The sequence below is a fragment of the Lepidochelys kempii genome, chromosome 9 (assembly GCF_965140285.1).
Source record: "Lepidochelys kempii isolate rLepKem1 chromosome 9, rLepKem1.hap1, whole genome shotgun sequence".
Lineage (NCBI taxonomy): Eukaryota > Metazoa > Chordata > Testudines > Cheloniidae > Lepidochelys > Lepidochelys kempii.
Window position 1 is genome coordinate 58,906,783 of NC_136388.1, and position 15,276 is coordinate 58,922,058.

The window sequence follows — 15,276 nt, forward strand, 5'->3', positions numbered from 1 at the left end:
GGCTGCAGAAGGGGGAGGTTTTGGTTAAGAACATCCTGAACCTGGTGGGAAGTAAGGGATGTTCAGAGCCCCCCTGACCCCCTCCAAACCCAAAACAGTGAGGGCTGAGGAAGAGCCAGGCAGCTTGGCAGCCAGCCAGAGGCTCATACCATTCCCTGGCCCTTGGGGGCTGCTGGTTCCAGGCCCTGCTTTGGGTGGAATGCACAGTCCTAGCGCATGGGCCCAAAGCCAGGGCTGGGCAGGAAGGTAGCGTTGGGGACAGGCTCTCCCCCGAGCTAAGGTCCCTGGCTCCTCCCCCTCCCCATGTGCCTCTCCCCATTCCCGCATGCCTCTCCCCCTTCCCACAAGGCCCCTCCATAGGAAAAAAGCAATTTAAAATACAAAAATAAATAACATTCGCAGGGATCTCTCTCTCTCTCACACACACACACACACACACACACACACACACGCGCGCGACCAGGCACTGGTATGAGACCCTCTTTGGTCGTGCTAACTGGGGTCATGGCAGTGGGGCAGCAATGCCCTCTGCCCCCCCCGCTGGTACCCCCATAGGCACCACGTGAGGGGATCTTTGAGCAGGCAGCAGCAGGGGCCAGTTGCAGGGCTCTCCCGGTGAAATGTAGATCCTGCTGCAAACCTTGGCAAGGGCTGGGGAAGCGAAAGCAACATCCCCTTTGGCGTGTTGAAGAGTCCAGTTTTCTTCGGCTTCCAGTTCAGCTCCAGAAATCCCAGGCCGCTCTCCAGCAGAGCCCTTCCCACCCGGAGCGCTGTTTGCTTGGCTTTGGTGACCCGGCCCGTGGCAGGTCGGTGCTGGAGGAGATGACTAGTGCACCCTCCCACTCTTTGGGGCTTCAGGCCGTGGCACCCTGGGAAGTGCTGAACGCCCTATTTGTGCCAGCGCCCTGCTGGATCTTGCCGGCTGGATGGCACATAGGCTCCCACTGAATTGGTGCATTGGTCGGGAGGGAGGAGAACGACGTGTACTGGCACCATTCACCTGGGTCACCAGCTGGGAGGCTGTGGGACACTCCCACACAACCCTCTCTGCTCCAGGGTCCTCCAGCAGCAGCCCATGAGAAGGCCGTGGCCGTCAGCTCTAGGCCACATGACTGTGGACGAGACCATGGCCACGTGGCCACCAGGAGTGCAGTGCTGGCACTAATAATCTCTGGGCCCAAGCAGGAGACTCTCCCTGAGACACCTGAGCTGCTCCTCCCCCAGCTTGATCTTCTCCTCCAGCTCCCGCTGCTCGATGATGAGGGCTGACTTCATCTTGACAAAGTGCTGGTAGTCCTGGAGCTGCTCGGCCGGCAGGGAGCGCGAGATGGTGCCAAACACGGCCCTCTCTCGCCGGTCCACATGCTCCTTCAGCTCCTTGGCATCCTCCAACTGCTCCGTCAGCTGCCGCTTCTTCTCCAGCAGCGCCAGCTGTTGGGGGTGCAGAGCAGGGAGCAGTGAATGCACACAGCAGACCCACCAGAGACTTGGGGGGTCAGACACCCCCCAACCAGAGCAGTGCCTGGGTGAGACACACACCCTCTCCCCCCCCCCCCACACACACAACAGGGCAGTGCCCGGGTGAGACCCCCCCCGCACACAACAGAGCAGTGCCCAGGTGAGAGGCATACCTCCCCGTCCCCCTTCCCTCCCCCACACACACAACAGAACAGTGCCCCCGTGAGATCTCTCCCCCCCACACACACATGGCAGTGCCAAGGTGAGACACCCTCCCCCGCCCCCACATGCACACATAACAGAGTAGTGCCAGGTGAGACACTCCCCCGCACAATACAACAGGACAGTACCCAGGCCACATAATTAATTTAAAAATATTGGAGGAAACTGGATGTCAGGGGAGACAGCACAGAAATCTGGGGAAGCTTCCCCTTCATGCACTGCCAGAATCTCAGTTTCAACCCACAGCCCCCTGCAACCCCAGCCCTGGATTTCCACCCCCCACAAGCTCTGCCAATGCCCCTCAATCCTGACCCACAGCCTCTCCTGAACAGAGACAGAGCACCTGTCTGACCTGTGCTTTGCTAATGCAGCACTGGGGTCAAGGCACTACTAAATCTTGACCCATAGCCCTGGTGTCCCCGCCACACTTTAACCTGGGTAACCACAGTCTGCCCCAGAAATTCATCCTGTAGGTCAGCTGAACACAGGATTCTGCCCCACTTCTGCCTATAGAACGTTGCTGTGCACTGTTGCAGGCACCTCTGGAATAGGGCATTTATGTCAGCTAAGGGGATGGAGGAGGACAGATTCCTGGGGCTCTGGCAGGATCAGACCTTTGTTGCTACTTGTGACCCACTGTCCTGGTGCCCAGACTAATGTGGTGATGTGGACGAGCTGGCATGTGCATGCCAATACAGGAGGATTGTGCCCCTCCCCAGAGCATCCTCCCCGCATACCTTCTCATCCTCGGTGGCCTCATGGTCCAGGCTGTTGAGGGCATTCTCCACCCGGGCCAGGCGCCCCGAGAGCGACAGCAGCAGATTCACCACCTTGTCCAGGTCACCGATGAAGAGGCGGAACTTGTCAAACTCATTGGGTTTGCAGACGCCCTTCACCTGGCACTCCACCTCCTCCCCCAGCGCTGTGTTGGCGTTGATGTCCTCCTGGAGGCCCCGCTGCGCCTCCTGCAGCACCGCCAGCTTCCTGCTGATGCTCTCGATGAGCTGTGCCTGCGGAGGGAGAGAAATGTGGGGCAGGGGGCGGGAGAGGCGATTAAAACCCAGGGGTCATGTCAGGTGCCATGTTCATGAGAGGTGGAGCAGGGGAGCTCAGGAGTCAGGACTCCGGGGTTCTATCCCCGGCTCTGGGAGGGATGTGGGGGCTGGTCGTTAGAGCAGGAGGGGCTGGGAGTCAGGACTCCTGGGTTCTATTCCTGGCAATATCAGGTCCTAGAGACAGTGCACAATCCACATAACCTCTGCCCCACTTTACCTTCTTCTGCGCTAGTTCGTGATCCACCTCCTCCTCTGAGGTCCCCTCCGCTACCTCCGGCAACTCCTTCATCTTGTTGAGCAGCTCAGCCTTGCCCGCCGAGGTGTTGTAATAGGCTGAGTAGGAGGTGGGGCTGACGGTGCCCCCCAGGGGAGGGGAGATGGGCTGGAACTCCTCCCTGTACACATATGGCACACGGGGTCGGACACAGTACAGAGCGGAGGGAAGCTGAGCTCCCAGTTGTAGAATGAGGAAGTTACTGGCAGGGACATGGGGGAATCTGCACCTGAATCCTAATGGCTCCTAACTCCACTAGGCTCTTTGAACCCTAAGCATACAATCTCAGGCCACCAGATCCCCCAGTCCCTCAGCTCCAGCTTGGGGACAGGAGCTGCACTTTGCCAGATGGGGAAGAGGGGTTAGACATTGGAGGCTGAGATGCCTGTGACAGCCCATGGGTTTGCTAAGCAGCCTCAGGAGAGCAGGAACTGGACTTGGCCAGACCCCCAGCGGTCTCTTTTGGTGCCACATGGTGCGGGTGGGTGTCAGCACAGAGACTGCACTTTCTCGCTGTTCTGCCTCCTGCGTCAGAGCAGCAGCAAAGCGCTGCTGGCTGCCTATGCCCAGGTCCCATGCCCGTCTCTGTCTCTGCAGGGTCCAGCCCAGCACCTGCCGGCTGCCTGAGCCCTGGGAGCGGGTGTGAAATTCACCCCCCCCCCATTTAGAGCGCAGGGGGATCCCTGCAGTGTCCCCATGCCATTTAGTTGGGGATTGGTCCTGCTTTGAGCAGGGGGTTGGACTAGATGACCTCCTGAGGTCCCTTCCAACCCTGATATTCTATGATTCTATGATTGGCACCCCAGTATGGGCGCACTGGGGCGGCCCTGTCCCCAAGGCCACATGGAACGACCTGCCACTGCGACAGTGCAGAGGTGACACTGCAATGTTCAGCAACCACAGGGGCTGCTTGGCTGGGGACACAGGGAAATGGGCAACTGAAGGACAAAGCCCAGCTGGAGGGAACATGCTGTGATTGCTCGGGGCTCTGCAGCCACGCTGAAGAAACTTGCACAGAACATGTGAAACCCCCTAATGCCCCAGTGATTGCACCAGCACTCACGAGCTACTTACACATCAACATCCAGCCCCGCCAGGAATAGCCAAGACGTCTCCTACCTTTCCTGAGCCTCAGCCTCACTCTGCTTCTCCAGCCGCCAGTCCTGCTGGTAATGGTCCTTCCACGAGCGGCGGTCCCCTGCCGAGAAGAGTTCTCCCATGACCTCGGCAGCTGTCACCATGCCAGAGGCTGGGCTCAGCACACCTGCCAGGGAGCGATCCCTGCCTGCCACGTCTCGCATCAGCTCCTCTGAGGTCATGCGGCAGGGCGGCTGCCTGCCCAGCCGGCAGCTCTCCACCTCTGCGCTCTCCTGGGCCGACTCCACCTCCTCGGCGGCTACAGGAGGAGGCAGGGAGTGAGCAACCACAACTGCCACATGGGCCCATGCCACGGGAATTCACAGGGAAGTACCACTCACCCAGGCAGGGGGGGCTAGGCCGCGGGCGCTCCTGGCCCCAGCTGATCACTTGGTATTGCTCGTCCTTTACAGACCTGCCCGTATCCCACCGCGGCGTCTCCTTCACCACCTCCTCTGAGGGCCCGTCTGGCCTGTAGGCACAATCCCAGAGGAAAGGTGTTAGTAGGGAGCCTAAGTAGCATAGCAGGGCCCAGAGCTTCCAGCCTTTGGGGTACTGGAGGACACCCTCTGGGGAGCTGGAACCCCCCTGCCTCAGGGGGTGACTCTGGACTGGCTGGACTCTGGGAACAGCCTTGGCCCAGGGGATTTGCCACAAGTTTGACAAGAGTGTGTGCTGGAATACAGCACATTTGGGGAGCGGGGCACAAAGGCAATTGCACCCGGTCTGGCTTTCAGAGGGTTCAATGTCGGGGGAGGCAGAGGGGAGCATTTGTCCCTGCGAGCTCAGCCCATCCCAGTCAGGTCCCACCCTCCCCCGCCAGCATCCAGGGCCACAGGAACCAGGCAGATGGGACACTGAGCTTGACATGCCTTGCTGGGATTTTTGGTTAAAGAGCCCCTTGGACTCAGACATCCAACACACACTTGGGAGAAAGAAAAGGAGTACTTGTGGCACCTTAGAGACTAACCAATTTATTTGAGCATGAGCTTTCGTGAGCTACAGCTCACTTCATCGGATGCATACCGTGGAAACTGCAGCAGACTTTATATACACACAGAGAATATGAAACAATACCTCCTCCCACCCCACTGTCCTGCTGGTAATAGCTTATCTAAAGTGATTATCAAGTTGGGCCATTTCCAGCACAAATCCAGGTTCTCTCACCCTCCACCCCCCCACACAAATTCACTCTCCTGCTGGTGATAGCCCATCCAAAGTGACAACTCTCTACACAATGTGCATGATAATCAAGTTGGGCCATTTTCTGCATGCCAACATTTTTATGGCTGATTTAGAACGCTTCCTCAGCTCTCGTCCCCTAAAGCCCCTACTCTACTTGCACTATATTGATGACATCTTCATCATCTGGACCCATGAAAAAGAAGCCCTTGAGGAATTCCACCATGATTTCAACAATTTCCATCCCACCATCAACCTCAGCCTGGTCCAGTCCACACAAGAGATCCACTTCCTGGACACTACAGTGCTAATAAACAATGGTCACATAAACACCACCCTATACCGGAAACCTACTGACCGCTATTCCTACCTGCATGCCTCCAGCTTTCACCCTGACCACACCACACGATCCATCGTCAACAGCCAAGCTCTGCGATACAAACGCATTTGCTCCAACCCCTCAGACAGAGACAAACACCTACAAGATCTCTGTCAAGCTTTCTTACAACTACAATACCCACCTGCGGAAGTAAAGAAACAGATTGATAGAGCCAGAAGAGTTCCCAGAAGTTACCTACTACAGGACAGGCCTAACAAAGAAAATAACAGAACGCCACTAGCCGTCACCTTCAGCCCCCAACTAAAACCCCTCCAACGCGTTATTAAGGATCTACAACCTATCCTAAAGGATGACCCAACACTCTCACAAATCTTGGGAGACAGGCCAGTCCTTGCCTACAGACAGCCCCGCAACCTGAAGCAAATACTCACCAACAACCACATACCACACAACAGAACCACTAACCCAGGAACGTATCCTTGCAACAAAGCCCGTTGCCAACTGTGCCCACATATCTATTCAGAGGACATCATCACAGGGCCTAATAACATCAGCCACACTATCAGAGGCTCGTTCACCTGCACATCCACCAATGTGATCTATGCCATCATGTGCCAGCAATGCCCCTCTGCCATGTACATTGGTCAAACTGGACAGTCTCTACGTAAAAGAATAAATGGACACAAATCAGATGTCAAGAATTATAACATTCATAAACCAGTCGGAGAACACTTCAATCTCTCTGGTCACGCAATCACAGACATGAAGGTCGCTATCTTAAAACAAAAAAACTTCAAATCCAGACTCCAGCGAGAAACTGCTGAATTGGAATTCATTTGCAAATTGGATACTATTAATTTAGGCTTAAATAGAGACTGGGAGTGGCTAAGTCATTATGCAAGGTAGCCTATTTCCCCTTGTTTTTTCCTCCCCCCCCCCAGATGTTCTGGTTGAACTTGGATTTAAACTTGGAGAGTGGTCAGTTTGGATGAGCTATTACCAGCAGGAGAGTGAGTTTGTGTGTGTGGTTTTTGGGAGGGGGGTGAGGGGGTGAGAGAACCTGGATTTGTGCAGGAAATGGCCCAACTTGATTATCATGCACATTGTGTAGAGAGTTGTCACTTTGGATGGGCTATCACCAGCAGGAGAGTGAATTTGTGTGGGGGGGTGGAGGGTGAGAAAACCTGGATTTGTGCTGGAAATGGCCCAACTTCATGATCACTTTAGATAAGCTATTACCAGCAGGACAGTGGGGTGGGAGGAGGTATTGTTTCATATTCTCTGTGTGTATATAAAGTCTGCTGCAGTTTCCACGGTATGCATCCGATGAAGTGAGCTGTAGCTCACGAAAGCTCATGCTCAAATAAATTGGTTAGTCTCTAAGGTGCCACAAGTACTCCTTTTCTTTTTGCGAATACAGACTAACATGGCTGTTCCTTTCTCCCAAGTGTCAGAGTATCTCAGAGCTAAAGATCCAACATCCACCCCTTCAGTGGGGGGCTGAGATGCTCCCAAGGATCCCTCCCACAGAGGTGTGGAGGGTCACACTCACTACTGCTGAAGTACCAAACAAGCAGAGATAAACACAGCCCGGAGCACGGCCCTTCTTCTCTGGCCTTTCCAGGTGCCCCTGCCATCAGGCCGGGCCCAGCAGGGGATCCACCCACCCACCACCCTCCCTGGACATGGACAGCCTGGGCCAACAGCCCTTTGCTCCAGGCTCTTGTGAGCCATGATGGACCAGGGGCCAGGGAATCGGCAGGACAAACAGCCAGCCCAAAGCCGCCCCAGAGAGACAGCGCTCATGGGAAAGGGAACCCCCAACTCCCATGGTAAGACACATGAGAGCTGAATGGGGGCGGGTGAGGGGGGGGGCATTCCTCAGTCCCCACATGCCCCTGGCGCTGCGGGAATCAGCATCCCAGGGACAAGCCCGTCCTGGTTAACCAACCTGCTGCCAAGCAGGGCACGGATGCCAGCCTGGCTCCTGTGCCAGAGGGGAGTGGGGTGCTGGTGCTGAGCTCAGCCCCTGAGCTGCATGGAGTGATGGCACAGAAGGGCCTGAGACGGCTCCAAGGGCCATCAGCCTCTCACTTGCTTTAGCTCAGGGGTGGTGGATGGTCCAAGGCCTTGACAGCTCAGCAACCTGCCTTACACGTGGCCGATGCCCACCAAAGCACTCCAGCCCTTGGCACAGCCCCATAACCAGCGACTCCCAGCGAGGACGAGGTTTCTCCTCAGCAGAGAGTGCGGCAGGTGCAACCCCCCTGACATAGGCTCAGAACAGGATGCATGCCAGGAGCCCATTACTACACTTAGGATCGGGGGCAGTGTGCAGCAGCAGCCTCGAGAGGGAACAGATCGTGGTATTGAAGTAAGTGAGGCCCCTTGGGGGTGAGGGGGCAGTGACAGGCCGTGGACCCTGCCATCGGGGTGAGGGGGCCCAGTTTACTTGCCTGGGAGCGTCCCTGGTGCCCGTGTCCGGTGCCAGTGGCTCCCGAGGCGAGACATGGCAGTAATAGTGGCTGCTCCCCTGCTCTGGCAGGTGTCTGGTGTCCAGGGATTCCTGGGGGAGGGTGCCAGGCATTCGAGGCTGTGAGACGGCCATGGGCTTGGCCGAGTCCCCAGGGAGCTTGTCCAGAGGAAGGCTCTGGGAGCGCTGTCTTGCTGTCTCCATGCTGCCACCGCCCTGGTGGTGAGGCTGTTCCAGGGGCACCGCCAGCAAGGCTGAGCTGGGCCCAGCGGGCTCCGGTGGGTACAGGTGGTGGTGGGAAGCCCGGCGAGTTCTGTACTTCTCCCAGTTTGGGGGTGGGGGCCGTGGAGGGGGCGGCCCTTTCTTTCTGGCTGGACACGGAGTCATCGGGCAGGTCTCGTCTAGCTTGGCCAATGGGGCGTCTCTCCTCTCTTGGCCCTGGGCGCTGGGCGGCTCCATGTTGAGGTGGCTCTCGGAGAAGGCCCTGCCCCGGAGCGGGCGGTGGAGCAGCTCGCTTGGGCTCTCTGGTGCGCGCCGCTCGCAATCCCAAGAGAGGTCGAGAGAGGACGTGGCCCGGTAGCACGGGGGCCACGTCTGCTTGGAGGTCTCCAAGCAGGGCCGGAAGGGACCCTCCCTCTGGAAGCCGATCTCGTAGTGCGCCAGCTCGCTGGGGAAAACATTTGGGGGCAGATGCCCCCGAAACCATTCAATCACAGCCTGCTTCCTGCCTGGCCTGAGGATAGCTAGCGCTGACGTACCAGGCAGCCATAGGAGCCAGGAGTCAGAGAGAAACCCCTCAGGCAGCTTCTCTATGGGCCAAATCCCCACTGCCATGACAAGCCCAGCCTTGGGGCAGCTCCCAGCCCCATGCAGCCAGCACCCAGAGTGCTAGCCTCTCACTAAGGTACCTATCCGACTCCACCCGTAGTGTCTGGGCCCCCCATCTGCAATGGAATGGCCGTCTCATGCCCCTGGGGTGGAGGGGGGCTATTCTCCTCATGGCATGGATGGGGAAGGGAGCTGGGATTTCCAGAGTCCTAGACCCCCCACTGAACAGTCCTTCCTCTGCCTCCCCTCCCCCCACGCTGATCACAGGGCTGGGCCCAGGGCATCCGGCAGCAGCACGACCCGTGGGATCTGCCCCAGCTGGTGGTAACTGTCAGTCCCCCCCAGAGGGACAGGCACAGAGCACGCTATCCCCAGCAGCATGGCCTCACTCTCCAGCCCACCCCTTGCTTGGCGTCCCCATGGGCTAGGCCCAGTGGTGAATTAGCCACTGGGCAAATGGGGCCCATGCCCAGGGGCCTCAGACAACTGGGGAGCCCCTGGAAAAAATGGGTGCCCCTGCCTGTCCGGTGGTCCTCAAATCCCACAAGGCGGGGGGACCGCAGGCAAAAGCGGTGGGGAGGGGCCCCCACTTGCTCTGGCTCAGGGCCCCACAAACCCCTAATCCACCTCTGGCTAGGCCAGAAGGGTGGGAGTCAAAGACCCTGGGCTCAGCTCCCCAGCAATCCCACTGATCACAGCCCCTAACCCACCTAACTGGGTGAGCCCCAGCACCTCAGCTTCAAGCAGCCCTGCGAGAGCCTTGCTCGCAGCAGGCAGGGCAAGGCCAGGGGAGTCTGCCAGCCTTGCCACAGGCCTCAGGGAGCCTGGCACCAAACAGCAGCTCTACTGCTGCCTCTCCCCTGGACATGACACTTGTGTTGGAGACAGCGTGGTCTAGAGGGCAGAGCACTAGACGTGGACTCAGGAGACCAGGATCCTATTCCTGGGTTAGCTGGGTGACCCTTGGCCCCTCCCTAGGCCTCAGTTTCCCCATCTGTAAAATGGGAACGATGACACTGACCTCCTGTGTAAAGTGCTTTACGATCTACAGAGGAGAGCTTGGCATGAGGATGATCCCTATGATACCCCATGGAAAATCCTTCCACGGAGGGCTAGACACGCAGTTCTTAGCAGCGCAGCAGCTCTGCGCAGCATGCCACATTCCCAAGGACTGAGGGTGGACAGTCCCTGGCCCTGCCTCAATCCCAGATTCTAGCTATTGCCAGACCCTCATCTCAGCACAGACTGGTGACAGTATCCCTCTGGGCCCTTCTGCTCCGTTCCCTGCTCGCCTGGTAAAGCTGCTAAAATAACTGGCTTGTTTCCTCTGGAACTGCCGTGCCAGCTGCCTTGGGAACAGGCATGTCCACATCTGGCTGCTCTTGGAATGAGGGGTAAGTTCAAAATGAACGCTAGGGGCAGGGAAACCCTGAGGGTCTGGGCTGAGATCACCAGGGCTAGGACCAGCCTTAGGAAATCCCTGACCGGACAAGGCAGAGAGCAGGCCCATTTCAGGGCAGCATACTGACCACGCAGCATAACATACAACACCCTGCCATGTGCTCTGGCTGGGCTTCTGGAAGGGCCCTGTCAGTGGGCATCTGACACTAATGCCCTTCAACCCCCAGCTTGTGCACAAATCCAAATCCTGCTGGAGCCAGCTCAAACGCCCGCTTTGCTGAGGCACATGGAGATGTGGTTCTCAGCTACCAGCAGGCAGAGCTGGAGACAGAGGGAAAAACTAACCCTTCCAGGAAAGCTAGCGGCAAGCCTGGGAACACAGCGAGGTGGGGACACCAGCTGGGCATACCTGGGAAAGCTTAGAAATCGAAAGGCAAAGGAACTCTGAACTCCTGTGCTGGTCTCTCCTGTCAGGCAGCCTGGTATCCTCACCCCAGCCATCTTCCCCAGTGAGGCCTTGGCCACACACAAACCTGACTGATTCCCACTGAGGTAACCTGGCCCCGCAGTCACAACTGTAAACGTGCTTACCCCACACTGGCTGGCTCCACCTGGAAGCAGAACAGCTGTACCTGAACAAGGCACTTTCTCCCAGTACAACAGTGTCACCCGGATACCAGCCTTAGTGTATCAGCCCAAATCTCGGGCAGAGCACGGCGGACTCGCCTGGCATGTGGCTCCTGTTCCCTGGATAGCCTGCCTAGCCCTTTGAGCCTCCTCTGCTGACCCCGCCTCTGGGAATGTGCTGCATCGCCTCACCCTTTGCCTCCAGTCACAGCCCACATCCCTCCTGCAGCCTAATTCAGAGCCCATGGCATGGCCACCTCTCAGCTGCACCCACTAACCTGCCCCCTTCTCCTTAGTCCACTGCATGCAACAGAGAACTGGCTACCCCAGGACAGGGACTGACCCACCACACCATGTGCTGCACCAAACACAGCTCAGCGTGGAAGGGCCAGACAGATCTCCAGCCAACTCTCCTGGACCAAGACCAGCGGCTTGTGTTCGACTGAGGCAGATCTGCAGGGCCCCGAAGCGTGCCTGTGTGAGAACTGCTGCAAGGCGAGCTAGGCTGGCCACAACCTTGCTCACAGCCAGCGCTGACCGGGCATGTTTCATTGTTACTTTCAAACTGTTGAAAATGACTTGAAAGGTTCAGTCCTGGCCCTCGGCTCTTAGCAGGGTCCACGTGGGAGGAGGCACAGGGCAGAAGACAGGCTGTTTGCTTTGCCTTAGCTTGGCTTTCCACAGTGCCTGCCGAGCATTTGGTATTTCGCTTCCAAACCAAAATCAGATCTGGGAAATTTAGGTTGAGATTTTAAACCAACAGATGCCTAAAACTCAGCCCCTCCGGAGTTCGGCACCAAGACTTTTAGTGGGACTCCTGCTCCTAAATCCCTTAGGATAATCTAACTCCCCAATACCAGGGCTGATTTTAGCCAGCCTTTCTGAATTACAGTCTATCATCTGCATTGTAGGGGTACCTGGGAGGCTCTTCAGAACCCAGGCTAATGGAGCAGATCAGTGCTCTGCACTCTTGAAAATCAGCTGTTATTCAGGGCCCAGATCCTCACAGATATTTTGGTACCTAACTCCCATTGATGTCAATGGGAGTTAGGGGCCTAAGGACCTCTGGGGATCTGGGCCCAGGCACCTCAATAGGATTTGGGGCCCTAAGCTGTGGATTGCCCTTTTGAAAATCTTGGCCCAAGATGACAACATTCTCAGTGTTTCCCTGCTTGTCTGTGCAGCCTTCATGTGCTCAGTGTGGGGATTTACTGGCGCTCATGTGCCTGGAAACAGCACTTCAGGCACCTCCTTGATGGGTGGAAGCTCACCACAAATCACCACAGCCAGGGCTGTACCAAACGGCTATCCTGGCAGGGAATCCTGCTGACAGAATCCCCAGGCCTCCTGCAGAAGCAGCACCCTGGGAAGCCCCAACAGCAGGCTGCCTCCCTGTCCCAGACACTGAAACAGCGAGGCCCTAGTTGGGCTCTGGTGATCCTCTGTATTGTAAGAGCATGTGCTCCTCCTGGCTCCTCGGGGCTGACGGCTGGGCCGGGGTTAAAAAGGGCCTTTCAGCGCTGGCAGCAAGGCTGCAGGTTTCTCTGGCCGTGTGCCCAGAGCTTTGTTGTTGGGTTCATGAGAGAGGCAGCAGCAGCACGACCCAGGTGCCAACCCTGTGCCCTGGCCCATAGCACTGCATGCAGAGCGGCTCCCCGGGCACAGTCACTCCCATGGGCCAGCTGGCGATCCAGGGAGGATCTGTGGGCTTGGAAGCCAGGTCTGCTATGGTGTCCACCCCGCCACCTCACAGCTCCAGCAAAGCAGGAAACAGCTTCCTCTGAGCCCCACAGTGCAAGCCCCACTGGCTGTCCTGTGCAGGGAGGTGCTGGCTGCTGGAGCCTCCTGTGCTCTGGATTGGCCCAGGCACGCTGCTTAAGAAAAAACACCTGGAGGCTGTCAGTGCAGCTGCGAGGATCCCTGGCTTGCTGCTGCTAACAGACCCTGCTGTGCACACCTGGTCCCTTGCCTAGCTCCCGGTTCCTGGCCCAGCCCTGCTCCATGTCCTTGGTCCCTGCTCCGCTCCTGCCCTCTCACCCAGTCTCAGCTCCACTGACCCTGCTTCAGCTGGCTCACTTGGCTCCAGCCTGGCACAACTCATCGACTTGAGTTCAACCTGCTCCTGCAACATGGCACTAGCATGGGCTGCTGCTCCTGGCCTGGACTTGGACTATGTCCCCTCCACGCCAGGCTCAGCTCGACCCACTCCCCACAGCTGGGGCCCTGACACGAGGGCCCCAGGGGATGGCCCCAGCTCCAGCACAGCTAAAACATGCTGGGAGACACCCCCACCCTTTGTGCGGCCCCCGCCACGGCCTGCAGCACGTGATACCCCCAGCCCGGGCTGCTAACTCAGGACCCCGGGACTTTCTGGGGCTTCTTCCTCAGAGCTCTCACCCCCTTGTCCACCTTCAAAGCCTTGAACCACCACAGGTGCTCCCCGCTGGCCAGGAGGGACCCCTCTCCTCCATCAACAGCACCCCAGATGGGGGAGCAGGTAGGAGCCTGGGCTGGGTGATGGGAGCAGCCCCCCGCCATAGCCCAACCGAGCAGGTACTGCAGGGCAGGGCCACTGCCCAACCCAAGCCACCAGGCCACCACTTGGAAGTGGCAGTGTCCCAGCAAAGTGTCTGGGTGAGCTGAGTGCTGGGGACTCCATCCGGGGTGCACGGGGCTCTCCATGAGATCCAGTGTCACAGGCAGCCTCTGTCCCCTTCGCTGGCTGGCCATTTTATCGGTGACCCCACACCCCAGCCCCTCATCAAAGGCTCCTGCAAAGTAGGAACCTGCCCCCCTTCCCCCCCCCCAGCCCTTACCTCACTGACTGGCTGCCCTTCCTGTTTATCACCCCAGGCTCCCACTCCTCCAGAGGAAATTCCTGCAAACAAGAATCAGAGGAGTGAGATGGCCAGGACGAGCCACCCGCCCCTCCCACTGGTGCTCTCCAGCCCCCCGCCCAGCCACTGCCCCCCACCCCTCACATCCCAGGAGCAGGACAGGGGCTATTTTCCGCTCACAGTCCTAAAGACCAGGGCAGAGTCTCAGCAAGGAAACGCATGGTCCTGGCAGCCAGCTTAGCACTCGCTTGCCACCCCCCACCGCCCTCCCGTAGAGCCACAAACCTGCTGAGCCTGTTTGCCCTCCCTCCGTGGGGCTGGGCTGCAGGGCTGGTTCCCAGCTGTTGCGGAGAGACTGCACTGGGGAAGGCTCCCTGGGCAGTGGAGCTTTGGGGCTTGCACTGGCTCATGCAGGCAGCTCCGGCCACCAAAGCGCAGCAGGCCAGGCAGGTCCTGTCAGAGCCCGACAGGTATGGAGCTGGGCGGGGCATGAGCGGGAGAGCTGGGCAGGCACCAGGGCCTCAACCCAGCCCTCAGGACACCCGCCCCCTTGGGGTCTGAGGCCCTGCCAGGAAACGACACCCCCTCACCCATCCCTCTTGTCTCCAGTCACCCCCAGCCAAGGGACACCAACGTCCTTCCACTGCCAGCAGCCTGCACTGACAGGAGAGCGTGACACCCCCAGGAAGGACGTGTGATACAGCAGGGCTTGGCCACAAACAGGCCACTGGCAGGATGGCGCCAGCTGGCACGTGGATGGGTGGTTGGCAGGGGCGGGGGGGTCAGACAAGGCAGATTCAGCCAAACGAAAAACGTGCGGCAGAGACTCTCTGGGGTCCGGGATGGAATCTGGGAGAGGTCAGAACAGCCAGCAGCCCGGCAGGTGGGGCACCCACCTGGGACATGGGAAACCCGGGTTCAAGTGGCTGCTCTGAATCAGGCACCCTTGAACCGGGGTCGCCCCCGGTGAGCGTCCTGATGCCAGGCTGCGGCTCTCTCAGGCTCTGGTTTGCAGACAGCGCTGGGTTTAACAGAAATAAACACCAACCACAATGCTTCTTGTGCCCGAGTTTTGTTCTCCAGCCAGCGCTGCCAGCCAGCAATGCCAAGGTGCCCAGCGGCTACATGGGCTGCCATGCAGCACTCTCCCACGCTCATGCCACCCCAATGGTATGGGGACACATGGCAGGGTGGGAGGAGGAAGGGCTGATGGGCACAGCATCACCATTTGTGAGTAATCCCCTGGCTAACGCTCCCTGGCTGTGCCCCCAGGCCAGGAGAGACAAAGCTCCATCCTGCCCTGGCTCAGACCCACCGCTTCCCTCCCTGGGCTCCCGCTGCCCTGGCCCGCAGCTAGCAATCTGCTGGCTGGGGGGCACAGCCATGAGGAACCTGACTCCTCGCCCTCCCCTCTCCACCAGTGTAGGAGCAGCACTTAGGGG

At 58.5% G+C, this 15,276-nt stretch overlaps 1 protein-coding gene across 2 annotated transcripts in view; it reads right to left on the reverse strand.

Annotated features, from left to right (window-relative positions):
* Positions 1-336: 336 nt before the first annotated feature.
* SHROOM4 (shroom family member 4) overlaps positions 337-15,276 on the reverse strand; it is a 61,758-nt gene continuing 46,818 nt past the window's right edge. For both annotated transcript variants that reach the window (XM_073360588.2, XM_073360592.2), the window contains 7 exons: positions 13,814-13,875; positions 8,125-8,808; positions 4,488-4,618; positions 4,129-4,405; positions 2,953-3,130; positions 2,418-2,690; positions 337-1,431 (listed from right to left, as the gene is read on the reverse strand). In XM_073360588.2, coding sequence (XP_073216689.2) covers positions 1,162-1,431; positions 2,418-2,690; positions 2,953-3,130; positions 4,129-4,405; positions 4,488-4,618; positions 8,125-8,808; positions 13,814-13,875 — 1,875 coding nt within the window. In that variant the 3' untranslated portion in view covers positions 337-1,161. The remainder of the gene's footprint in view (positions 1,432-2,417; positions 2,691-2,952; positions 3,131-4,128; positions 4,406-4,487; positions 4,619-8,124; positions 8,809-13,813; positions 13,876-15,276) is intronic.